Source organism: Gambusia affinis, linkage group LG07 (assembly GCF_019740435.1).
Source record: "Gambusia affinis linkage group LG07, SWU_Gaff_1.0, whole genome shotgun sequence".
NCBI lineage: Eukaryota > Metazoa > Chordata > Actinopteri > Cyprinodontiformes > Poeciliidae > Gambusia > Gambusia affinis.
The window spans coordinates 13,556,539-13,583,941 of record NC_057874.1 but is presented as its reverse complement, the minus strand read 5'-3'; the positions used below and the strand labels follow the sequence as shown (position 1 = coordinate 13,583,941).

At 38.0% G+C, this 27,403-nt stretch overlaps 1 protein-coding gene across 1 annotated transcript; it reads right to left on the bottom strand.

The window, feature by feature from the left end:
- Positions 1 to 1,802: 1,802 nt before the first annotated feature.
- On the bottom strand, positions 1,803 to 26,181 carry gdf11 (growth differentiation factor 11). Its single transcript, XM_044121893.1, has 4 exons — positions 25,440 to 26,181; positions 13,930 to 14,027; positions 9,808 to 9,915; positions 1,803 to 2,243 (listed from the first exon to the last, which is right to left on the bottom strand). The coding sequence occupies exons 1-4, from the start codon at positions 25,852 to 25,854 to the stop codon at positions 1,863 to 1,865; spliced, it is 1,002 nt and encodes a 333-aa protein (XP_043977828.1). The 5' UTR covers positions 25,855 to 26,181; the 3' UTR covers positions 1,803 to 1,862.
- Positions 26,182 to 27,403: the final 1,222 nt, after the last annotated feature.

The window sequence follows — 27,403 nt, the reverse complement described above, 5'->3', positions numbered from 1 at the left end:
AATGTAAGCCTTCTTTGTCTATTGCAAAACCAGTTTTTTATGTGTGTTTTGGATCTTGGATCTGTTGCAACACTCATTTACTGTTTCTCCATGTCAGAGGAAGAAACACAAGTCAGAAAATATAAGAACAACCCAGGAAAGATGCAAGCTAATTTTAAATGGGAAGATGCAGGAAGAGCAGCGCCGCCTTTCACAGTGCATCAAGTTTAACATCAACACAGTCTGAAAGGTTGCTGACCAAGAGAGAAGCTCCTGTTCCAGATTTGACACCTTGAAGCTGAATTTGCTGTCGCCCACATCTTGTTTTTGTGAAACATGAGAAAATGACTCCAATGAAAGACGATCCTTTCAAAAGTTGAGGAAACTGTACCACTTGTAAAAGCAAGGTGGTGGCAGCATAATGCCCTGGAGTTGTTTCTGGTTCTGGGATAGAGCAGGCTAGCTTTAGGTTTTTCAAATGGCTAGAGCCGCGATAGTGGAATGTAATAAAATAAAATAAAAATAAAATAATAGCTCCTCTGATTGTGGTGAGAAGAGTGGTCCAATATTCTGACAGAACTGTACCAGAAGCTTGTTGATGGGGAGAAAAGTATGTGGTTTTCTGCATCTCGATAAGGGATATTCAGCTAAATATTAGTGTGTAAGTACACATTTCTCCTATTCATGTACAGAAGATACATGGATAGGTAAAACAAATTAAAACTTTGGCACTTATTTGTGTGTTAATGACTGCAATAATGAAGTACCACGTTTTTATAAGCTCCAAATTAACATGACATCCACACTCATGGTGAGTTTCTCACTGTGAGCAGAACTGTGTAATAGTGTTAATTATCCAGCTTTAACCATCTTTACATTTATTGCATGTCTCGGTTCTAAAAAACAGAGGTTGAATATGATATTCTACTTTAATGTTGAAAAATCATCTCATAATCTTGCCTTACTGCACTTTCTGCTCTTCCAGATCTACACCTATGTTTGCATCTACATGATGTTTTCTTTTTAGACTTCAATGAGTTCAAATATTATCTACTTTTATTGAGAATTTATTTACTTTGGGGGACAGAATTTAACCAGTTTAACTTTTAGCTTTTATTCATTTCAAGATTAAGTTTCAAAGCTATTTGTGGAAATCTTTCTCTGGGGTATTTCACAATTATTAGCAGTTAATAACTGGTTTGGTTTTGGGTCTCTAAACATCTGTAAACACATTTTGGATTTGTCCAAACTGTTTCTCTATTATTATTATTATTATTATTATTATTATTATTATTATTATTATTATTATTATTATTATTATTATTTTTAATGCGGCTACTGAATTGTTGTAAAAATGTATGAATTGCAAAATGATTATGATCCTGCCCCCTTTTCTCTGCAAACATTTAATGGATAAAAATATTTTCTGAATGTAAATGTGTAGCTGAAAATTAAATATATCGGAACGGCCCCTAAAAGCGGACGCTGCTTAATGAAATATACTCATGTCACCTGTCAACACATTCCACTAACCTGGACACTTCACAAAGATGCCATAAAAAATTAAAAAAAATCACAAAACTAACATGTACTCTATAACATAATTTTGTCTCACTGTTCTCTGAGGCTGCTCCACAAGCAGACCCAAATCATTCATAATATACTGTATTTCCATCTTCAGTTCTTTTTTTGATTCTTGTTTTCATTTATAACTTTTTTCTATACAGTTAGAATCAAATTAATTACTGAAAAAAAATGGAAACCCAGCAGGTTGTTTCTGTGGAAGAGCAAAAGTGAAATCTGGTTCCGAGGGGAGAGCTCCGTAGGGGTTTTGGGTGGTTTAATGAGGGCTGACCTTAAGTGTGTGTATCTCCTTCTGCAGCCTAAGAGCATCCACATCGATCCACCACCATCCCTGGGATCTTGCCGTGAATGATTTGCTGCTTGTCGTTGAAGTAAAGCATGTTAATCGGGGACATCTTGGTCGGGGTGCAGCAGGGCCCCGCGGAGCCGCGTGGGTTGGCGTGCTGCACCAGGTGGGTGTGCGGATACTTCTGCATGAACATGTACTCACACTGGCCGGAGCAGTAGTTGGCTTTGTAACGCTTGGGGGCAATGATCCAATCCCAGCCGAACGCCTCGAAGTCCACGGTCAGAGGGTAGCGGCAGCAGCGAGACTCGGTGGAGTGCTCGTCGCAGTCCAAGCCCAGGTTCCTCCGAGAACGCTTGGTGGTCTCAAGGACCTTCACCTCCAGGAACGGCTGCTGGAATCAGGGGGAGGGAGGCAGGGAGGGCATAACAGACACAATAATGGTTATAAGAGAACAACCACACAGTAAAACACAGAAGGATGTGACAAACTGTTGATGTTTCTACTTTTACATTGTCTGTGATGGTCGTCCACTTCAGGGCTGGAGGATGAGGCTGAAGCATGTTAAACACTCCATATCGATAATTATTGGTTCGCTTTTAGCATTAAAGCCACCTGACCAAACGTCCTAGAGCTCAGCTTGGGTTGCTAGGTGACGGGCTGAGCTAAGCTGGGGTTGCTAGGCAACAGGCTGGGCTTCACCGGGGTTGCTAGGTGAGGGGCAGAGCCTTCTGATTTGCAACGTGACATTCCAGACGTTTTTGAAACTGGTCATTTTCCAGACACCAAAAAATATGAACTTATTGCCAAAGGAAGGCCTGAGCGCTTCGTTAAATGGCCTTTTTAACATTTAACAGTGTTAAAAATGTTACTGTCAACATTTTTTATGTTAAAGTAACATTAAAAAATTTTACTTTCAGAAACATTTTTTAATGTTTCTCAAAGTACAGAAACATAAAAAAAATGTAAATTTTGCATAACATGTTATGTAAAATGCTGCCACGCTGGTGTCGTGACCTTTCCTGTTTTATCCACAGTTTTTACTCCACACTGTTTCTCAATGAGACACTTAAAATCAGATTTAAGGAGTTATGAAGCAGAGTACAGAAACATGACACTGCTAGGTAAGTAACCACAGGTTACTCGTGAGGTTGTTGCTAGGAAACCACAAGTTACTCGTGAGGTTGTTGCTAGGAAACAATAGAGTGAGTGAGTCAGTTGATATCACCAATCTTGCTAGCTGTCTGTGAGCGGCTAAACCTTTCCTCTGCCTCTACGTACACATTGTGCCTGTAAGTGCACAATGTGTACTTTGTCTTCTTGGTTAGCTGGATAGTTTGGTTACGTATCCCGCAGTAAAAACTCTCCAACGGGATTCATTTGCAGTTCTGACCCAAGTTTGGCTGTTTGGGTTGATGTAGAGTTCAGATGAACTTTCGCACCTGCCCAAAGGAAAAGGACTATCTGTGGAAATGAACTCTGGACCATCTGAACTGATCCACACAGTACTGGTTTTGAATAATCCCATAACATCTCCAACACTCTTAAATGGATTCCTGTGTCTTACGTGCCTTTTTACAACTATGTTTTTCTTCCACTCAACTTTCCATTAGTATGCAGTCTGAGAACCACCAGCTTCTTAACCAATGAGCCTCTGTGGCCTTGTGTCCTGAAGGATATCAACATTTTCCTTTTACCTAAAGACTGAATTGTCTTCATCTCCCACTAAACCAAACTGTCTGATTTATGATTTCTGGTTTAGATTAAATTGGATATAAAAGACAAGTTTAGCTTTAGGGTAAATCAAAGCAACATAAAGTCACACATTTTAAGTCGTTATTTGGGTTTTTGCAGCTGGCAGTTGGCTGTGTTTATCACAGGCTACTGTTGTAGCCATGATTAGATGTTTGAGTTGCCTTTACAAAATCCAGCCACAGAACTACAACTGTTTGTTTTTTTTGTTTAGTTTTTAAGTATTTTAGTTTACAAGTTTTTCTCAAAATGATCATTTTGCTTTGCACCTTTTATGCACCTAAAGTTTTTCAATTTCATGCTGTTCATTTACAAACATAGGCTCCCTTTTCTGCCCCATTTGTCTTTTATCTGTTGTAAACTTTCTGCCTTCAAAACATATTTATTTCATTTTCTGCTAAATGAAGCCAGATTTTACTGTTTGACTCGTGCATGATTGCTATAAAAATGGAAATCTCATGGTTTCTCTATGTTTTCCTTTACTCCATCTAAAGAATGGAATGTAAAATATCTTTTACAAAGCTATAATATTCAGCTGTTTATTATATTTGTAAATGCTTTTTTTCAAATGTATGATTCCAGTTAACAGTTACAGTTAAGCATCCTCCTACAGCATCGTGTCTAACTATTCAACTCACATCTTAAGCCTTCAGACAAATGTTAATTAAATAGAGTCTGTTTTAGAAAATCTTTTGTTAAATGTATTGCTAAAATTAGGTTGGAAATGAGTCCCAGTTGAGGTGATCAAGAATTAGGCGTACTGTCTGTGCTGTAGCTGTATATCAGCTTGGCTGCAGAGTCAAAAAACGTATAAATTCAGAATAACCAGTTATTATCTGCAGCTATAATTAGCTTTGTGAAGCACATCTTAATTTATTTCTATCAGTCGGCACGAGACCAACGTTTGGTTCAGTTTACTAACCTGTAAGACTACATGAAGTCGGCTAGAAGAACTCAAAATAAATGCAGCATACTGTGAATTGAAGAACTTCGAAATCATCAACATTTATCAGTTTGCAAAGGGTTACAAATTCATTTTTAAGGCTTCAAAACGCCAGCAAACCAAAGTGGGAGTTATTATCCACCAAGAAGCAGAACATGGAACCGTGGTGAACGTCCCCTGAAGTGCTTTTCAACCAAAATAACTGCAGAAGTACAGAATATCAACTGATCATACATGATCTCACAAAAAACAGAACAACATCTCTCAGACTTTCCTCTGTTAAGTTCTGAACACATGATTCAATACTAAGAAAGAGACGGGGCAAAAATGGCCTCAATATAAAGGTCAAAACCATTGATTCCAATCCGGACACGAGGTTCTTTTACCAATAATTAATCTAAAAGCTTTTGGGAAAACCTCTGGAGACTCAGTGAAACACTTAAAATCACGCAAGACAGGAATTTAAAGTAGTACTTTGAAAAGCAAAAACAGAAAAGAAAAATATGTATCAGATTGGCTTAGTCAAAGTCCAGATTTAAATCTAATTGAGAAGCTGTGGCATGCTGGAAATCAAACCAAAGAAGAGAGCCAAACTCTTTCAACGCTTTGTTCATTTCCAGACATTTGATACCAGTTGATGCTGAAAGACAGAAATGTTTACTTTCCTATTGTGTGTGAGGACACTGATCACTTAGAAAGTACAAGAGCAAAAAAATCAGCACCAAACTCCAGGTGTGAAATCATTCACATTTCTATTTTTAACAGGCAATAGTGGCAACAAGCACAGCACAACCCACTATTGGACCCGGCAGTGAAACTTCACACCCATAAGTGGCAAAAGCTTCAGTCAGCTATAAAGTTCAGTCACAGGTCAACGCTGAATCACAAACAAAAATTGGTCCAATTCCACCTTCCTCATCAACATGCACTGCAGAAAATCTCCCATCAGTAAAACATTTTCCAATAGAAAATAACTGGATTATCAATCTAAAAACAGCAGATTTACTTTTGTACATGGGGATTTCTTCCCATCAAACCTTTTAAAAAAGACATTAATTTAAAGATGGTGATTACAAAACTGAAAAACGTGTAATTTTTATAGATAAAATCTCTGAAAAGTAATTCTGATTATCTTAATGGGCTCATGTATGGAGTATGTTTTTGCATTATAATCCGATGTAATGTTATTTTAAGGTTAGTATAATAAGTGATCATCTAGATTGAAGGTTTCATTTTGCTTCTCGTTCTCTTGCTTTTATTTGTTTTAAAAAAGCTTTAAATGTATTTCCTATTCATTGGTGAAATTAACAAAATATATAATTTAATCAATTCAGGATTTTTTAAAAATACTCTGCTTGAGGGCTGATAGAATAGAATAGAATAGAATAGAATAGAATAGAATAGAATAGAATAGAATAGAATAGACCTCATTGATTCCCCAGGGGAAATTGCTTGTTTGTTGAAAGTTACTCCATTTTAGGTGATAAATATAAAGTTTGTAAAATATATGTATACCTAAGAGTGAATAATAAAGAGTGAATAGTTCAAGATAACTAGATATAAACAAAACAAACAAATAAATAACAAGCAACTACATGCAATGTATTATTCAATAAATAACCTAGAAATGAGCGCAGAAAAAAATTGAATCAATTAGCACAGACTTGGGCATCGTAATGATGGCAACAGGCAGAAATGACTTTCTGTGATACACTTTGGCCAAATGATTCTCTGATTCAACGGGCGCTGACAGAAACTAGCTTTTACCCACACTAATGGCTCTCTGTGTATGCTTGAGCTGACCTCTGACCCATAAGGTCATCTGCAGGCTACCATAACCTTGACCTCTGGGAGCAGTGAGCAGATCAAATATTTTACTTCAGCATGTTTGTTTTACAAAGCCTCCTTCTGCCCTCAGTGATTCCAGCTGGGCTGCAGCGCAGCTTTCTGTGATGCATTCAGAAGAGGAAATAAGCTGCTGGGGTGAAACCACGTCGGCTCGGCTTTTACTGTGGAAAATCACTCAGAAGATCAAGGTGTGTTTGTCTCTTCGTTCTTTTCTGGGTTGTTGTGTTTGGTGATATTATCGTGCACACCCTCCTGTGTTTTGGATTTAATTATTGTCTTTGGTTAAGAACAATAAAGCACACTGCTGTGCGCTCAAAGGGCAGCAGTTTATTGGCCAAGACACCAGGGCTGACCTCTAATGTTTTCTGGAGATCTGACCCAAATAACCACTTGGTAAATATTTGGCGTTGCTTAACTAGGGTAAGTGGCCTACATAATTCAACAAAGATGTTGTATTTAACTGTCAGGTTCAGTAACTCGAACTAGATTAATGACTCACCGATGGCTTTTGCTTAGAGGCCGAAGTTTGAACTCATTTGTGCAGGCCCATTTATCATGCCAGAACCAGAGTTTCACCATTTATAAAGCAGTCTACAAATGCATCCAACAAAACTAAGATTGTTTTGCATTTTTTGTTTTCTTCATTATTCGTTTGAGAGGTAAAGCAAAAAAGAATCTAAATGATAAAAAAGGAAAAGTAAATAGTTTCTACCCTAAACAAAGAATCTGTGATTTCAGTTTGGTTTACTAAGAATTTAAAATAGACTGAAGAGACTTAATTTCCTTTAAACATTTATAAAATTACTTTTATAAAATAACTTTTTAGCCTAATGTTTCCAACAACCAAAATAAATATTTTGTCATTTGGTTCATGCACTTAAATTTATGTCAACGCAGAAATATTCATACGTTTAGGCTCTTATAAACTATTGTACATTATTCTGAGCAGTAATATTCACTAAACTAAATTGTAGAAAAGGGTTTACCATCAATGTACACCACTTTATTGGAAATTATGTGACTAATGTATGACACACATGAGCCACTGCTATGCGAGACGGTTGGTAAATTTACACGCTACAAACAATCATGCTAGGAATCTAAAATAATGGAAACGATGTTTTCATTTTAAATGTTAACACTATGGCAACCAGATATAAATACCTAAAGGTGTCACGACTCACGGGTCAGTAAAACATTTTAATCTAAATAAAATAGCTGAGAAGCGGGAAGCAGGTCTGTATGCTAGCTTCACGTTGACAACTTTAACGTGGACGTGCGCAATTTCAATGTTTCTGTTTCAATAAAACACGGTGACCCACAAACCTGCTCTGACACGTCGTCAGCCGAGTGAGTCTTTAAATAAACATCGAGCCTGGAGACGTAAAACTGAAAGGTAATCTCTGCCCTGTTGTCTTGTGGGGCTGTTGTCAGCTGGTTGCCACGGAAACGGAGTAAGGTGGTTTTCAGTTGTTCTTGAAGGTTTTCCCTTTTGCGGCACAGTGAAGCCGCTGTAATTTCTGAAAGTGTAATAACAAGCGACAAAAACTGAGCTAATTGCACAGTTTGACGTAGAAGAACGTCACGATGTTTGTATGAGTCATCAAAACGAACGAAACTTTTCATGAAGTTTTGAACAAACTATGGCTCCTACAACAGCAGCCACGTAAGATAAGCTAATTGTCCAGTTAAAAAATTAAATTCACTTAGTGCTCTTCTACTTTTTGACAGAATTGACAGAAACCAAACTGCTTACAGACTTATGTCTATGTACAATAAGTATTTTATTTAAATATTTAATTTATTTATTCATGTTCTAAGCTGTGACTTCAGCCATTTTTTTATAGAAATTAGAAAAGAAATAAAGCGATCCCGACCATTTTTGGGGCAAACACAAGCTCATCAAATGTCAACAAATAAGCAATTTCCCCTTGGGGATCAATAAAGTTTATTCTATTCTATTCTATTCTATTCTATTCTATTCTATTCTATTCTATTCTATTCTATTCTATCGAGACAGTACTTTTTTAAAAAAAATATCAATGGCGCTATTATGTCAAACCTTTAAATGAATAAATCAGTGGTTTAATGTTTTGTTTTGCTGTAGTTAATACCCGTTTCCTTTTATAGGAGAGTATATAGTCTGTGTCTTTATTTCACCCAGGCTACAACTCTGTTGTCTTCAAAGCAAGACAGAAAGTCAAATCTTGAGTCTTTGGAAGGCAAACTCTAGTCAAATCAGGTGTCTTTAAACGAGTAAGTCCATGACTGAATGGTTTAGAGATCTAGCTCAAGTCCAGCCCTGAGTCTTTAAAGCATGAATTAAAGTTAAGTCTGGAGTCCTTAGAGAGAGTAAGTCCAAATCAAGTCTGGCGTGTTTTGAGTGCAAGTACAAATCATCCCCTGAATCTGTATAATGCAGCTGCAGATTAATAGACTTTAAAGTCCAAGTCAAGTCTCAATTCTTTTTAATTTGAGTTTAGTCAATGAAAGTCCTTAGCTCTTGCATCTTTTGAGCAGGAGCTAATGCAAAGTCTTACCCAATTAGAAATATAAATATGGTTTATAGAAGAATTGTTGAAATGGATCAATGCCTTCATGTTGAATTTTAGCATTTGTAAACATTTAGTCAGTCCACATCTTTAAACTATGCACTCATTAACTGTGCATTTCAAGATGGAGAATTGAGCTTAATTAGAAATGAAATGCCCATGTACTACATGACTTCATGTTGAACTGGTTTGAGAGAACTGACATCATAATGTCATTATTATGATGCTACAAAAATGAATGTGGATATAAAGCATGTCCTTACATGTTAAATCACACAAGATAATTCACGAGAGAATATTTTCATTTTTGTCAGAGCTGTAGTCTCTGGTTTTGATTAAAATGGGTGGAAGTTTTTAGAGTGAACGAGTCCAAATCAAGTCTCCGTTGTTTAAAGTTAAATATAAAAGTTAAAGTCCAAGCACACATCCAGATCAAGTCTTGAGTATTTAAAGAATGTAGATAAAAGTTGAAATGTATTTTATGAGTTAGGCCTCACAGTCTTTCCTCGGATTCAACATCTAAGCTTTCTTTGAGATTGTTTGATATTTTATCATCATAATATCAGAAATATGTCAGACTGTCCATCTGTCCTTCTGGTTATCACGAGATAACTAAAAGGTCAGTAATTGTAAAAAGATCAAATCATTTAAGTAGTAAATTTGGATTTTCATCATTAATTGCAGTCTAGTCTCAAGTGAAAACATATAAGCTCATTAAGAATAATTACAATAATTTATTAGATGAATGCAAATGAGCCATTAATTAAAGATTTCTCTTAACTTCTGAGCAGGATGAAGGTTATTTTTATAAAAGTGAGCGGTGGCGGCAGTGAAGCCCTGGGGACAGGTCTGAGGATCCTTACCAGCCCCTCCTCCCCGGGTCGTAGCGAGGTAACTGCCAGGTCATTGCCGCTCTCATCAAAGGCGTTGATGTCGATTCCCCAGTTGGTGTGGGGCTGCTTGAACCAGTTCTGCAGCATTGTACAGCATCTTATGAAAGCTGATCTGGAGGTCATTATTATTTGGATAATAGGAATCAACATCCGTGTAATCTGGCAAATAAAGAGAAAATCAACCCAGTCTGTTTGCAAACACGAGGAGAGTATTGATCAGGAAGTCAGCCCAGAGACGGATGGTGACTGGAGGAGCTGCAGAGATTCACAGTTCAGTTGGATCACTATTAGTTCTGCTTTTCACTAATTTTATCTTTATGGAAAACCAAAAAACGTCATCGTCACCATGTTGGGGACAAAGCAAACATGTGAGGCAAAGTTTAAACTTTAAAGCATGTCTGTTGGAAAGCTAACGCTGCTTTTAATTTAACTCCATTCTCTCAGTGAAACCTCCTCCATGCTTTGGATTTACTTTTCTTCTACAGGGATAGGGAAGCTTTTCAAACTTTATGTGAAAATGAATTAAACAAAATGCAGAACATTTTTTTGCTAGAAGCAGCAGAAAACATGGGACTGTAAGGTTTACCTTGCAGTAGAACAGCAGCCCTTAACATGCAGCCAGAGTTACAAGGTTTTGATCAAAATATGGTCCAGTCAAAGTCCAGATCTTTATCACATTCAGAATCTGTAGCAAGACTTAGAAATTGATGCTCACATATTGTCTCTATTCAATCTCATTCAGCTTAAGTTGTCTTGAAAAAGAGAATAGGTAATAAAATTCACCTCTGGATGTGCAAATCAGATTCAACATCCACACACACACGCACACACACACACGCCCACAAAACAAATTAGACTTACAACTAATTCACAACTAACCTACTTTCATATTTCTGAACTGTGAAAGAAAACCAGTGAACATAAAGTTATGCCAGATAAAAACATGGAATCCTCATCTTCAAAAGCCGTTATCAATGTTGTACGATGCATTTTCCCCACTGCACTAGTGTATCTGTTCTTCACTTATAGATGATAAACACATTGCAACCATGAGATCCTCCTCAATAACTGCAACCAAAGAAAAGATGTGCAAAAAACCAACATTAAAGTAAACAATCTTGTGTTAAACTAGCATCATTTCACAATGAAATAGTCAAGAAATGCAACACAATATTCATCCAGAAAGGTAAAAGTCGCATGTTAAGAAATTATTACATTTTAGCCAACTAGTTACAAGTATTTTTGCATTTTATGTTTGACTTTTTAAGTTGATTGGAACCTATACGATCTCTTTATCAGTATTTCATAACTTTTCCAGATTAAAAATGTAATGCAATACATTACAGGGTACATTTTGCTCAGTCACTCTTAGAAATGCAAACGACAAGAATACGTTATTAAATTGAAGCAGATGTGTGCAAATCTTAAAATGCTGAGTTGTAACAGTAAGATTTTTTTTTTTACCCAAACTACCAGCAGAGAAATAATTAAAGAGGTTAAAACAATTGAAGCAGCAATTTAATTCCTGTGCTTCCTGCTGATATTCACAGCGAACAGAAAATAGGATGATGAAATCCTACATATAGGATGTAGGATTTCATCATCCTTTCTGATTCACTTTTTAACAAACGCAACAAGTGTGAGATTTCAATCACTACGGACAAGCAAGGAAAAGAAAAAGTATTAGTTTTTGCAGGTCGATGTTGTAAAACAGTAATGTCTATTACTGAGAACACAATTTATATACTTTTCTAGTACTTATGTTAACAGCAGCTTTACATGTCATTATTGGTTAAAACCCAAACATTAACATGCTAAGGTTGGAAAACAACCTTTGTTTTTTTTGATCCATTTTTTCCCCTCCAGCGCCTCCCTTTTGTTGGAAATTAATTAAGGGTGTGAATTAAGAGTTATGCTGGCGGACACTTGAAGTTCGCAGATTTATTCCTGTCATGATCCACGGCTGTGATTTGTGCCACATGTCAGATCTGCATATGGTTCATTTACATAGACCTCAATCTGAAATGTATTCTGTATCTATCTGGCATGATAATGTGGCAACACAGTACAATGGGCTACTTCTTCTTCTCAGAGAACATTTGATTTGGATCAAAACATTATCACTGTTTGCAAGGTTTGTAGGTCAAGACGCTTTTAGAATTTCTTCAGGCAAAACTTGGGTCCTATCGGTCCAAACCAGGCTTATCAGGTACAACGCTGGGAGTTCAGGAAATCTGAGAGGGTAGCAACAACTTAGAGAGATCAGACCAGACCTCTCTGAAGTTCACAAAGGTCCAGCTAAAACTCTCCTTACTTTGTATTGGTCGCCAATACCACACCTACATATTGATATTTAACTTCCTACTTCTTCTTTGTGTCTGTAAATAAGCTACTTCATGCTCATTTGCTTACACCATACTTTGTTTTTTTACACCCGTAAAATGCATAAAAATCCTAAAATCTCATGTGAGATATATTTCACTTGCATTTTGTTATCTTAAAACGTTACTGGAAGCGTTATTACCAGTACTCTATTCCCATTTTTTTGGCATTGGTTCTGATTTGGATCAGCTGACAATATGACAGAATGAGACCCATGAGTGATTTATTGCTGGTAAGTATTTATCAGTCCGTTTGTCTTACAGTGAACCATGAAAATAATACAGAAAGATGCAAGTTACCAAAGCAGATGTTGAAACTTATCCCTGCCAGGCAAGAAATGACAAACTGTCAGGAGGAAGGACCCAAAGCTACAAATGCAAAATGGGAAAGGAACTATCAGCTGAGCACTAAGCAGTTAATTGTTCATGCTGTTTTCTTTTGAAAGATAAAAACACAGCTAAACTTCAGGAGCTGAAATCTGTCAGCTTCACTGATTTATTGCTTCTGACAGATGATTAAAAACCAAGACAGTTTTATTATAGCAGCTGGCATTCATGTGTAAATGAAAATATAATTTCAAAACTGCAATACCAACTTTTGCAAATGTAAATTAAATCAGGTAAATCCTTACTCTTAACAACACAATATCAAATCTCAGTAAAAAAAACAAAAACAAAAAAACAGTCAAAGCAAGTCTTCCACTGACTGATTTTTCTTTCTTTTTTCCGCCAAAGAAGCCGATTTGTTTGATATTCCTCCTCAAGTGTCTGCAGCCTGCTTCATTGTTGCAGCCGCTTATTTCCCAGTGGTATAATTGCAGCATATGCAGTGCATGAATTTTACTGCCAACACACGGCAGGCCTGCAGGTGGGCCTATCAAACATCTGGCTGACTCCCTGGGTACCTGCGTTCCATAGTTAGCCTCCTATACATGCATGCAAGGGGAGGCATATAGAATATAGGAGTTTTATTCACAGCGCCATCTGTTCGTTTTCATACAATCGCAGCCCATTTAAATGGTTTTAGCTGTAATGTCACTGAGGCGTAGATGAGAACGGAGCCAGTTAAACTGTTAAAAACAGATGGATGGGGGAAGCTGAGCAAAACAATGAATCTGTCAGTTCAAAACGTGATAAATTCTTTGTTAATTAACTATTAATTAAAGTAGATTTCATGAGCTTTCTCACTGTTTATGTCAAGCTGGCTGTTGCAGGGACAAAATCTTCTGTTTCTGTCAATGTTTCCCAAGTAACCCAACAAAAATCAAAGAGGATAATAAATTAGTGTCAGTGTGAATGATCAAGTGGTTTCTATCTCAAATATATTCACATTTTAGGGCTGCATTTACCATGCAAACTGAACCATGCAGTGCGATGCAGTTTGAGAAAAGTTTGCATGACACATGGATACGAGGAACACGCAGGGAGAAAACAATCAGCTCAAATGGTGCAGGGAGGGAAACTCTTTTGTTGATGCCCAAATGGACGACGCATAATGGCACAAACCTAGATAGGAGTTTCATTTGCATATATATTTATAATTTATTTTCTTAATGGGAAATGCAAATGTGCCATTTTGCAGCAAATGTGTGTGTGTTTGGGACTCTTCGCGTTGAATAAATGTGACTCTAGGGTATCCCCACGCACCTCGGCATATTAATCATCGTGACACGTTCACGACCCTTCTAATAAGACAGGGGCCACGGCAAACCCCCTCAAACATCCCATCCAAACCCGGCCCCGCTCCCTCTTTGTCTCTCAGCCGGTCCCAAGGGAGCGGAGAGGATGGTGGGGGAGGCCGGGCTCGAGCTGAGGACAGAGGGGGCGGAGAGGTGCAGGGGTTTGTGTTTGTGTGTGTGTGAGAGAGAGCGTGTGTGTGAAGTTAGACCCCTTCATTCAAAGGTCTCCCTTGGGACAACGGCAGGCACAAGACTCCTATTAGGACTGAGCACGGTAGCCCCCCAGAAGCAACAAAAGACACCTCCTAATGCTCCCTGTTCTAGCTCAGTGAACACGCACACATGGAACCAGGCAGCCCCACATAAACACACAACACACACGGCCTCCAAACTGCTTCAGCGGCGAACACACTCCCGGCTCATTGTTTTTAGTGTTACACATGTTTGTATTATGAGCGCGTTCGCCAGGCAGCGGGATGGGAAGAGCAGTGAAGTGCGATAAGGTGGACAGCTGGACAGCACGAGGCATGCCGGGTGTCACTGCTGCTGTTTGTGTGCATCCACACATGCATGCGAAACACAATGTGGGTCTGTCACAGCCAGAACCTCTCACATACTTTACATATGCTAATAAATGACGAACACTTCCAAACGGTTTTAATTAAGCTAAATTTACTGACAGCATGACTGAGGAGGCCATCAGGTTATAGGAAACAGTATTCATTTTTGTCAAATTAACTTAATAAAACTTAAATAATTTAGCTAAAACTAGCATAGCTCTACTTTTGTCATGCATATATCTGATCTCTTCTGTGACGTTTGTGCTGCAGTAACAAAACGTGAATTTAATTTTGGTTTTTAAATGGCATGCATCTTAAAACTTCTGCATAACTAGTAATAAATCTCAATTCTGAATTTGATACAGTCGATCATAAACTGTAAAAATGAACAGACTGTCAACAGAGATCACATGGCGTTCCTCAAGGCTCCATTCTCAGTCCACACTAATTCATAATCTACATCCTCCGCTTGGCTCAGATTACATGTTATTCTGATTAAAACTGAGACTCTTGTGTCACCATATGACCATAATAAATTACTGAGTCAGTGACTGGAATTATATTTATGAGTTTATTTGTCAGAATTTCCTCCAACTTCCTGCAGAAAACACAGAAGTCATTGAAGTTGTTCCCAAGAATCAGGACTCAACTACCTCAGATTATAGGCGTAAACATTGACTCTAAAATATTAAATCAGTCTTCTGTCATTCAGAAAACATTATTAGAATAAACAGTTTCATAACACATTTAAACTAGTGCTTTTATTTTCAGTAATGTAGATTACTAAAATAGTCTTTACTTAATACAAAGGCATTATGTTTATGTTATATATATATATATATATATATATATATATATATATATATATATAATCAGTTTTTATTAATGGTTTGATAAAAAGGACATGTCAGAAATTATTTCATACCTTTCTCAAAAATGTGTAGAAAAGTCTTTTCTTGTCATTAAAGGAATCAAGTTCATGGTTGGTGTCCAGTCTTAAGCAGGTTTCCTCTGGTATTTTTGATCTATAAGTTGCTAGATTTCAATATTTAATGGGCCCTTTGCCATCACCCTAATCTTTATAGCCAGGCTGCTCCAAAATGTTAATGTTAATTGCAGTCAGAAAGGAACACGTTGGTTAAAGTTAAAGATAATTTTAAACCTAAATCTGTCAGGAGAATTGATCATTTCTGGCCTTACTGATGGCAAATGTGGTATTTAATTGGAGTGAATTTATGAAAACATCAAAAGTCTTTCTGGATTATCAAACACTGCAAATAACACAGACACTGCTGACTTCTGAGGTTTCTCCTTTGTAGTAAGAGAATTATTATTCTCATCATCAAAGACTGTTAGATTTATTTGTTAGTAAGGCCTTTGTTTTAACGTTTCATTTTAGCAGGTTGCTACTTTTAAAATGTGTATTTTTGTCTCTGTTGATACAGAAAAACACAAAAATATTAAAAATTAAAATACCACCAAGTAACTAGTAACTACATTTAGACAGTTACATTTACTTCAGTAACCTTCTGGTTACTTTAAAGTACTTTTAAGAGTAGATTTATGGCATCATACTCTCCACTTTTACTTGAGTAAAAGTCTCACTAATTTTACTTGTTCTCAAGCCACATAAAGTAACTTTACTGAAATTAGAAAAAAGATAATTTAACCAAAACCTACAGAGCTAAATGTTGTTTTAAAGTGAGTATTCTTATTTCTACACAATCTTTAATGTTTTGGGTTTTTTTTTCCTTCTGGATCTGCTCAGTCATTGTTGAATAAATATTCAATAAACAGGAGATATTGTCACTGGAAATACTTTAGTAACATGTGCTAATAAACAAATATACATTGTCTGCTGCAAGTATTGGTTTTATAGGGTTAATGTGTTAAAATTTTGAATTTGAAAAGTTGAATTTGCTATTTTGAAATTATGTCATTTATCTGTTACGTTAATCTATAACATAAAAACATGAATCTTGATTAGATTTCACAATATTAAAGATAGATTTCTTTGTCTTATTAAAAACATATTTTATCACAAAATATGTTTTCATACTTCAATAAAACTTTAGATTTTGTCTCTTTGAAAGCATCTTTATTTAAAAATAAAATACTAAATCCAATGTTATTGTCAGTTTTTGGGTCACCTTTTTATCAGACACTATAAAATAATCTCTTGACTGACTTCTTTCTAGCTTCTACTAGAGTAAAAACATGAAAATATAAAATACGTTGAAGCTGTTTTAATGTTCCTTGAGTTAAATTTTTGTGTTCTCTCCCCTCCTCTGGCATTGGGACACATTGACTCTGTTTTTCTCCGGCTGTTTGGCAGATTTGTGTTTTGAAAGCCGCCATTAAACACAGGCGTTGCGTAAGCAGCCCTGTGTGCAGCGGGGCACCGTTTGACGGCACAGAGTCCGGCCTTGTTACTGTACGGCATCATTCTGTTTTTACTGAAACTGAGAGTCAACAATGGTGTCCATGGTTTTGACACTTTAATGGTCTGGTTCTGTTAAACAGAAACTCTTATTTTAGAGGAACTTTACAAGCTTGTCACTGGTTGCTCGGAGAAACAAACATATAATCTTATTTGACGTTCAGCTAGTTTCTTCTTTAATTTATTCCCAGCAGAAGAGCAGAAACTGTGAATTCAAGTCAGCTGCTTTCATCTAAAACTAACAATATTTCTGAATATTGCAATGAAAATGTCGATTTCAATTAGCCCACATTTTTCTGACATTTGTCTCGAGTCGTGAGACTGAAAGTCCAATCAGCAAAACTAAAATATGCTGCAGAATTTGCCCGTATGGAAACTAAAATATGACATTATTCCAAATATTACATCAAAGCTGTCAACCGCTTGGTCCTAATAAGTAGATAATTGATGAGATTAAATCCTTTGGTTTGTTTTATAGTCACAGTACAGTTTGATATTAGTTTGTTTTTATTTGTACATATGCTGAAGTTGAACAGTCCTGAGGATTTCATTGTATTTGGAGAATTATAGCAATGCAAAAACATTTCCATGTGACTCTGAGATAAGAAAAACTGCGTTATCTTTGCAGGGTTGTCATTTCCACATGTTTCCAGATGTTTCCAGCAGTCACTGGGTATCAGAGAAGGAAGACCCTGGACGGGTTCCCAGTCCAATCCAGTAATTAATGGCCTACATACATTTTCAGTTTATGGAGAAAGTAGAAAAAAGGCATTTTGTTTTAACTTATAGTTGACATAGAGAAATCTGAACTGGTTAAAACTGATACTGTCATGATCTGTAGGTGCTTGGAGTTTAGATTAATCTCTTGATCTTTTCCTGTTTATTTATTCCCATCTGCTTTTCATTCCTCTGTGTTTCATTTCCTGGTTTATTATTATTTTAGTATTCCTTGTACTGGTGTTTCTTTCCATTTACTCTTTATGTTAGTTTCAGTTTTTCTCCTTTCATTCGTGGTTTTTCTGTGTCTCAGGTTCTCTCTTTCTCAGTCTGCGCCATGCTTCACATCTCATAATTTCTCCCTGCCTGCTCTGCTTACCTCTAATTAGTCTCTGGTTTATATCTCTAAATGTTTAACCCTGGCTATCCTCATTATTGTCTACTGCTTCCTTCACCAGTTTTCCCTGTGATCTGCATTTCCATTACTAATGAGAGCAAATCTTTGTCTACATTCAGCTAATTTAAAAACAAACAGACATAATTTTGCAATTAAAGCGTTTTGATTAAATCAGAAATGAAAGTTTGTTCACATGATAAGTCATTAGAAATCATAATGTATATCAGTCGTGGCGCTCATCATAACATCAGAAGAGATATTGGCGTCTTAATCAGGCGTTGGAGCGACCGGCCTCTGATATTTGGGAGCGGTTATGAATGCGGCGTTTTGAGAGAATTGTAGTCACTGATTTTACAGAAGAGCTATGGGTTCAACACATTCGAATGGCAGCTTTTTATGATCTGTGTGATGCCATGAGAGCTCTGGTGGAGCCAGCTGCAAATTGTCCAAAAACACCAAAATAATAAAAAAAAAAATCATCGTCCGGCTGCTACTTCCTGCTGTCGTCTTTTTCGTGGTTTTTGCAGGTAACAACATCCGACTGATGACCATATGACTCATGATGCAGAAAGTGATTCCAATGCAGTTTTTGCGACATGCATCTGTTTTGATACAGTAAAAAAAAAAAACACCAAAAAACTTTATCAAAGAACATGAGGTTTTTCTATTTCAAAACTGAAACTTTATGTTTGTAATTTCAATTCTCACCTGTCTGAGATCTTTGTAAGTTTTCCTCAGTGTTTAATGTTACCATTAAACATTCACTCTTCCTGTTTGCATTTTGGTCCATATTCAAATGTATGCAGGTCGATTTTCCAAAATCTCTGGTTGCTTTTCTCTGACAGCTAAAGAGAAAAGGAAAAGGATGGAAGAAAATTGCTGCAGCTAAAATTCAGTTGTTTGGCTTTTATTCATACTTTTAGCTTTAGGCATCTCTGCCAATTTTAGATTTGTCTTATTATTTTTTTTTGGCCAAATTTCACAATGCACAAGACGATAAATTAGATAGATTGCTGGTGTTTATATATATAATAAAACTGAAGCGACAGTTTTGAGCCTTTCTAGTCAATAAAAAGTGAACACTACTTCTCCCTGGGCACTTTTTTTCAAATTTCTGAGGATACAAAAGAAACATCGCTAAAGGCGCCAAAATCTGTCATGGTGCCAAATGTTTTCTTTGAAGAGAAAAATCAATGAATCACATCATGCCAAACTTCCCTCTGAGCGTTTTTCCTCCTTTCTTCTCTTCCTTTGTGTTGAAGAAAAATTGCGTACTAAACTAGTTGAACTTTAAAGAAAGTCCGCAGATGATGAGGAGGAACACAAACACAGGTGGTAGATGCAGCAAGAAGCTGCTCCCCCCCTGCGCCACAGAGAAAAGGCTAATTAAATTTTCATGTCGATAATCAGGAGCTAATCCACCGTTAATTGTGCTTCTCTCCGACGCAGTGGCTCCCTCGTGGGATCCAACGTTATGCCCATGCAGCGTTTCGTTTGCTTAAACGCCTCTTAGATTTAATGGACTCTTCCATAAACTCATCCTCAGCACCTCCTCACTCACGACCACACAGAAGCCTGAGCTCATCCATCAACAATAATCCCTTCAATGATCTCCATTTTATCTTTTCACCACCCTCCTCCTCCTACTTCTCACTCATGTCCCTACAAAGGGCTTAATTACTGGTGTGAAGTAATTATTTTCTTTATTAGTGAAACGTAACATCTGTTTCAGGTCTTTTTAATTGTACCTATAAAACCCGTCCATTATTTCTGTCCCTTTGGGATAGGCCTGGGCTGCTTGTCGCTCCCTGCGGACTCCCTCCGCTCCTCATTCAATTCTCTGGCTAAAGCTTCGATACACAGAGCGCCGTCGTGAGCTTTTATGCCAACTTCAGAGGAGCTCAGCTGTTATTTCAGAAAAAGAAAACAGAATATGTCTCCAAGCTCCCCTGAAGGCTTCAGTGTTTTTGGATTTGTCATTAAACTCTAAAGGAACATATCCCCAAAAGCAGCAGAGAGCCTGAGGGCTGCAGGGAGCGTGGGAATAGAGGAAGGAGTGAGATTCCTGAAGTTCTAGGGAAATTTTGTCCTTTTATTAATAGACTTTGGTCCCTTTGAAATTTTATTAGCCATAAAGTTGACGGTATGTTGTGCAGTTTCTACAGCCCTGCAGAGCCTCTTCGCCTTAAACAAACTGCTTATTTCTCAGAGCATTCGTGCAATTCAGCTTCAAGGTTTTTCCTAGTCCTCCGCGGAGGGCAGCAGCTACACAAGAGCAGGTGTCATCGTCAAACTGAGACCTCCGTGGAATAAATAAATCTATAAAAACCTCACATAGTCACCGACTTCCAGCAAACACTGACCAGTTAGCCGAGGACCGTCCGGCTTCTGGAGCTCTGTCCTTTTAGCGCTCTCCCTCTTTATTTTTATGGTTCCTGCACCTTCAGGAAATGACCCTTTTATAGGGTCAACACTATAAAAGACTTGTTTTTTTTGGGAGTGGTTAGTGGACAAGTGTGTGTGTGTGTGTGTGGGTGTGTGTGTAGTGGGGGTATAAGTGTTGAAGTTACTACCGGTTCGTCTTTGGTGCCAAAGAAAGAGACCTGATGAGGCTAATAGTCTTCTCGTCCAATATATCACATAGCTGTGAACTCTGTGACCTTTTTTGTCAATAGGACAACTTTTCTCTGGAGTGTGTGTGTGAGACCGGGTGGATGGGGCGCGCACGGCTACCCTGGTGTGTCCAACCAAGAGTGCACATGTGGACATCTGCACTGTCATACCTCAACGGGTGTGTTGATGTACAGGCCACGCAGTGCTTCATCTCGGCTGGATGAAAAATGTCGAAAGGTTCTTGTAATAGTTTTAATTAAAGTGCATGAGTGAAATTGATAATAATCAGTTAAAAAGGATTTGTTACTGAGGTGAGAGCGCTGACTGGACATGCTTGATGTCCAAACCTCAGTGTTTGGTTAAAATCTTTCTTTAAACTGTTACTTACTTATTGTGTTTGGGCTTAGCTAGCTTAATTTGTTAGTTGATTTGTGCAAAAACTATTATGTCACGTAACTAAAAGATTATTCCTGAGCAGGAGAGTTAATAAAACTGTCTACGTACATTGAAAGCCCACATTTTGGACAAATTTTTAAAGGTTCAGATACAGAAAACATTGCACAAAATGTTCCCCCTTAAAATCTGAAGACTTTTTGTTACACTTCTATGTTTCAGACCATCAAGTAAATTGTAACATTAAAGACAGCCTGAGTTAATTCAAACCAACAGATTCCAATGAATATTTATAAAAGTCACAGACAACACACACAAACACCTGGCTCACCCTTCACTCCCATTCACCAGGTATAATACTAACATTATAGTATTATACCTGCACTGTCACCCGTTGAGGTATGACAGCGCAGATGTCCACATGTGCACTCTTGGTTGGACACACCGGGGTAGCCGTGCGCGCCCCGTCCACCCGGTCTCACACACACACTCCAGAGAAAAGTTGTCCTATTGACAAAAAAGATTTTGACTAAAAGATTTTGTTCACTTCCTGTCTATTCACTTCCAGATAGGAAGTGCATGAGATGTAGAATCAATAAATTACCCAAATAGTACCTGTCTTACAACATGAAGTAGGCTGAAAGACGTCAGACAGAAACGCATCATGAAATGAAAAACAAAGTCATTGACTTCAATCAGAAAGGCTTACAAAGCCATTCCTAAGGCTTCACTGAACGACACAGAGAGTCTTTATCCACAGTTAGAGAAAACGTACAACAGCGGTGAACCTTGACTGTAAAAATTACAAGAGGAGAGAATCAGCAACTCATCTGGAAGCTCAGAAAAAGAAACCAGGACAACATCTGAGAGGCTGCAGACCTCAGAGAACTTAATGACCCATCGCATCTCTTATTTGCAAACATCTTCAACGTTTATTAGGCAAATATTCTGTGGATTGGAGAGACAAATGTTGTTGTTTTTTTGTTGTTGAAAAAATAATAAATTTTGTCAACAAATGAAAACTGTTGAAAAATGTTTTTCAACATTTTTCTTTGTGTATCCTGTTCGTCTTCCATAACATTAAGACGGCATCTCAGAAAGAGAACGTCACAGCAACAGTCAAACATGGTGGCGGTAGTGTGATGGTCTGGGCCGATTTGTTGCTGCAGGATTACTAAATAGAGGAACCATAAACTTTATCATAAAATCCAGAAGGAGAACATCAGGCCATCAGTCTGTTACTTTACGCTCAATCTTAATGTTAAATTATAATAACAACTGTAACTGAATGATTGAAAAAGCACAAGAAAACTTAAAGTACAGATTTAAACCCAGTTAAGATTCTGTGAGACTTTAAGAAGACTGCTAATGTCTGATAAAACTACAATGTATCTGAAATCAAGGAATTCTGCACAGGAGAATAGGGCGAATTTGTCTCCACCGCTTTGTAAAAGGCCAGAACTTCAAGTATTAGTTTATTTTTCCACATGGTGCCAGGTTGGTTTGGAAAGCTTTTGGTACAGTTAATAAACATAAATAACTTTTTGATATCTTTGTTTGGTATTGAAATCTGGTTGATGAGAGTAAATGACAAAAAGGCAAAAACAGAAAAAAATCTGTAAGGAAGAAATCTACTTTTTAACAGCACTGTAATTAAGACTGGAACTTTCGTATTTATCCAGAAATTAAATTTGCTCAAAAACTAGAAAATATATTCTTATTTTTTGTGACTCCAACTTGACTAGAAGAGACAATAAACATAAGGATTTTTGTCTGCAGAATGGGAACATTTCTGGTTTATTACTAATGTTTCTGAGCATTCCCAAGGTGTTTTGGGAAATCTCACCATAAGCACCAGCATAAACAAAGAATGACGCACAAAAGCAGGATGAGGTAAACAAAGTTTTAAGACTGGGTAAGAGTACGAGTTCCTCAAGAAAAAAAAAACTAAGCTCCAAGCCCAACTGCACACTTAAATCTTTGCAAATATTTTAGACTGCATGTCAAATTGTAACAAATAGTGGCACAGTAAACATCTTAGCAACGAGTGCCTTTTCAATACAGCATGCAAAGCATCTGGTTACAGTAAGCTGTAAAGAGGAAGATAGCGCATTAAATCCTTCACATGGTACATATAGACTCATTTTTCCATGATATTTAATTACAAACCAGGAAGCAGGGTCCTGTTCAACCCCCACTCCAGCATCCACGTATCTTGAGTGAATACTAAGAAGCAACTCAGGCACAGGTCCAATTCAGAATGTATTGTGTGAACCCCCATGGCCCATCAAAGGCAGTGTGCACAACCATGAAAGGGTGATTGGGCTGGAGGTGCGCAGGGAATAGTGTTTGAAGTTTTCCTTCTATATCAGAGAAAGAGAAAAAGGCATTTATAATCCTGTGGGACTGCTAATCACCATGGGCTAAAAAAAAAAAAAAAAAAAGAAAAGAGAAAAAGAAAACAGGGATGCACTCATTCTCTCTTAACTTTTCCACAAATGCTGGAGGAAAAAGGGTGAAGAAAGAGGAATAAGGAGCTGCGGGGTACCAACAGGGGAAGGAGGCGGGGGTGGAACAGGAGGGTGGATGCTGGAAACTTCTACTGAGGTAAACAGAAGAGGAAAGCAAGTGTTTTAAACATGACCGATTCATCTGGGTAATCTCGGTCATTAGCCTCTCCTGCTGGCATCATTAATGCACAATTAGGAGGCGTCACGTGCGTCGACGAGGTATCAAATCCTTTCTAAACATGTCCTGCAAAGGCCGGGAGCAAAGAATTCCAATAAAGTCCAGTGACGCTAACGTTCTCCCGTAAACAATGCGAGGTAAATGTAGCGGAAGAATCCTGATCTACTTCTCATCAAGCCGGAAAACGACGACAACGAGATTTGGAGAGAGATTTGGAGTATATTCAAAGCAGCTAGCTTCTTGTATTTGTGACAGCTGGAGAGGGATGCCAGCAAGGGAAACTTCCGCACAGCATGATGCTGCCATCGGCACCGATTAGAGCTTGTTTTCCTAAAGAGATGCTTCATGTTTTGTGCCAACAACTTTCCCTTTAACTCTGCAGTCATGTTCAATTTAGGCTCACATGTCAAATTAGAAGCAGCTTTTGAAAAAATAACAGTCATATAAACATATTTCAAAGTTTTAATCTGTTGCTTACTGTTTAATGCTTTCTACATTAAACATTGCTTTTATTGGAATGATGTACTTATCTCATCCCGAATGTTTTTTCATTACCTGCAAGTAAAAAAAAAAAATCATCATAATTAACAAAAATAAAGACTTAAAAAACATCTATATAATGCTTTTTACGTGAGTTACTGAAATTAATAAAAATAAAATCACAAACAGGCCCACCCCCACAGTATGATGCTGCCACCACCAGAAAACATTCTGACCTTTTAATCCTCCACTTAGAAGGACTTCAGAGCAGCTAGCATGTCTTGTTCTCCTGACAGATGAGAAAAGATGCTCATGGGACACCCGATGCCGTTTAGATAGCCGCTCGTAAAGGAAAGAATTATAATTGGAAGTGCGTGTGCAGAATATATAATGTGTGTAAATGTTGTTGAGCCCCACGATTTGCCAGCAAAAGGTCACACACTCCCCTCGACCCTAAGCGTTTCGCTCTTTGTGTACTTGAGGTTGAGAGAGAGAGAGAGAGAGAGAGAGAGAGAGAGAGAGAGAGAGAGAGAGAGACTGCGCCTATAAACTCCGCATTTAAAAGGCAAGTACGGCCGATGGGGGGGCCTGCTGCATGACGGGGAACAATGGCAGCTTTTTGGACACACTTTTTCTCACTGCGATGAACAGCAGGGAAACCGGTAGAGGCTCCTATAAAAGACCGATAGAGCACAGCTGTCAGGGTTGAACGGTAATTTTATAAAATGTCTCAGAGGGGCCTGCCAGTGGATTTATGGGAAACTATAAGAGGACGAGCAAATTGCAGGCGGCAACAGCCAGAGGGTCCTTTAATGGGTGACAACTGAAGATTTTAGCTCGTTTTAAAAGATAACAGGACGCAGAGAGGGAAGTCTTAATGTTGCGTTTTCTCCCTATAAAACATAAACATGGAAACAAGGAAAAAGTTTGACACTGACTGCTAAATATTCTGCCCCATCATCATTACCACCATCAGCATCACCATCATAAAAACTAACAGGCCATTTAGGAGCTGTTTGCTCCTGATTGACATGGGTCCTGATTATTGATTATTCAGATTTGCACTCGATCCTTATTTGACAGCCACCTCTAAGCAAGTTCGCTTGGCTAGTTTAATCAGAAAGCTGCAAGCAACCAGAAGGAATGTAAAAATCTGACAAAAGAAAAGAAGAAGCAACTCCTCTGTCCAAGCTGTCCCAGATCCATTTTACGCACAAGGACGCATATTTGGAGACGCATTTGCTAGTTACTTACGCTCCGAGGCCATGGTGATCACGGACTCCGTCGTTGCGTGGTACTCATCCTCCTCCATGAACTCGTCCTGGGCCGACGCGTCTCCCTGGAAGTCGTGGTGGTCCAGGAGCTGCTGAAGCGGGGGCGCCTTGGGCAGCAGCTGGTTGACCACCTCCCGGCTGATGTTGGGCGCCTGCTTCAGGCGCAGCTTGCTCAGGATCTGGGACTTGATGGTCTCCAGCCGCAGCACCTTACTTTGCTCCCTCCAAACGCAGGCGGAGCACTCGTGGGAGCCAGCGTCCTCGTCCAGCAGAGACAGCCCCGCGTCCGTGGGCGGCTCGCTGGTAGGAGGCAGCAGTAGATTGGGCTCGTCGCTCCCTGACAGTCCCAGGAAGATGAGCGCCAGTAAGCATGGGAAGAAGTTGTACCTCGGCATAATGATGGAGGAAACTTTTTTCGCTTCTTCTAGTTGATTTATTCCTCAGTATATCCTTTTGGGTCCTTGCCTCAGCCTAGAAAAGCCTCCGAATCATTGACATGCATCTAATCCACAATCAGCCCGAAGTGGGTTGCTTTTCTCTCTCTCTCTCTCTCTCTCTGCAGCAGGGGGTTCTGAAATAAAGTTTTCAACAAAAAAAGTGCGTTCCAGTGTGTGACCAGCTCTTTTTGATTGAAAGGTAAATTATCTGCTTGATGAATGCATAGCCAGCTCACTTGCAGCATATGATGGTCTCTGTGGGGTCCCCGTGTCCATGGAGGTGTGTGCATGTGCAGAAGTGTCACTGAAAAAAAAATGTGCAAGTGCGGTCAAAAAGGGGCTCTTTATATATCTCAGCAGCTCGGTGTCGTAATCCGTCTCCATTGGCTAAGATTGCAACAAAAGGCTTTTAGGTCTGTCACCAAGTCAAGAGGGACAGAGCGAAGGGAGGGAGGACGCGCTGTTATGGGAGCATAAATGTTTTACAGTTTACAAGCGATGCACCTACATTAGAAATATTAACCAATTAAGGCATTAGAACAACGAGTGGCTCAAGCTCCGCGCTTTTTTGCTTTTTTTTTTAAATGGAGCGCATTGAATATGAGCTGAATGAATGGGCTTATCTCGAATTCCCCAGATCTCATAAATGACATGAACATTTATGGTGCATTTAAAAAAATTAGAATAATCCGCCTGCGCATTCTTCAGTTGTCTCCACCAGGCCATCTTGCACATAATGGTAACGGAAAATAGGGTATTTATCCAAAAACTCTAAAATGAAAGATAAGCACTTAACAAAAAATATGTATATATTAACCAGTCTCCATAGACATATAGGAGGAAATGCTTAATATAATAATAATAATAATAATAATAATAATAATAATAATAATAATAATAATAATAATAATAATAATAATAATAATAATAATAATAATAATAAAATTTAAATGAAAAATAAAACAACAACAATAAAAAATAGTTTTTCAGCTCCAAATTATTATAGATTTCTATTACACCCAACCTTGTGAAAATGACTTTGGTCAGAGAAACATGTTTAGTATTCTAATTGTTTATATCTTGGTGTCTGCGGCTGTTTTGGTAAAATTTTTTATTCCAGAAACATTTTACCTGTGCCGCATTACTGACTCAACACTGACACCTGCTGGTTCAAAATGACAGCTACAGCTGCAGTTCCTACGGCTTCGTGTTCACTGCTTTCAGAATAAATATACATTAGAGTATCACCAAAAAGTGAATTTTAGTTTTTTAGTTAAAAACGTTATATTCATGCATGATATAGAAACATTACTCTCAGAAGGAAATATTTCACGCATTTTAATTATGATTAAAACAGAATCCCTCTTTTCAGAACATTTAAACATCACAAAAACAATAGAAAATGCATATTCGATACAGAAATATTAAGTTACAGCTTTTAGAGTTATAAGGAGGACTGCTGCCTTGACATATTTCACCAGACAGCTACTGAAGAGTCTGCCACAGA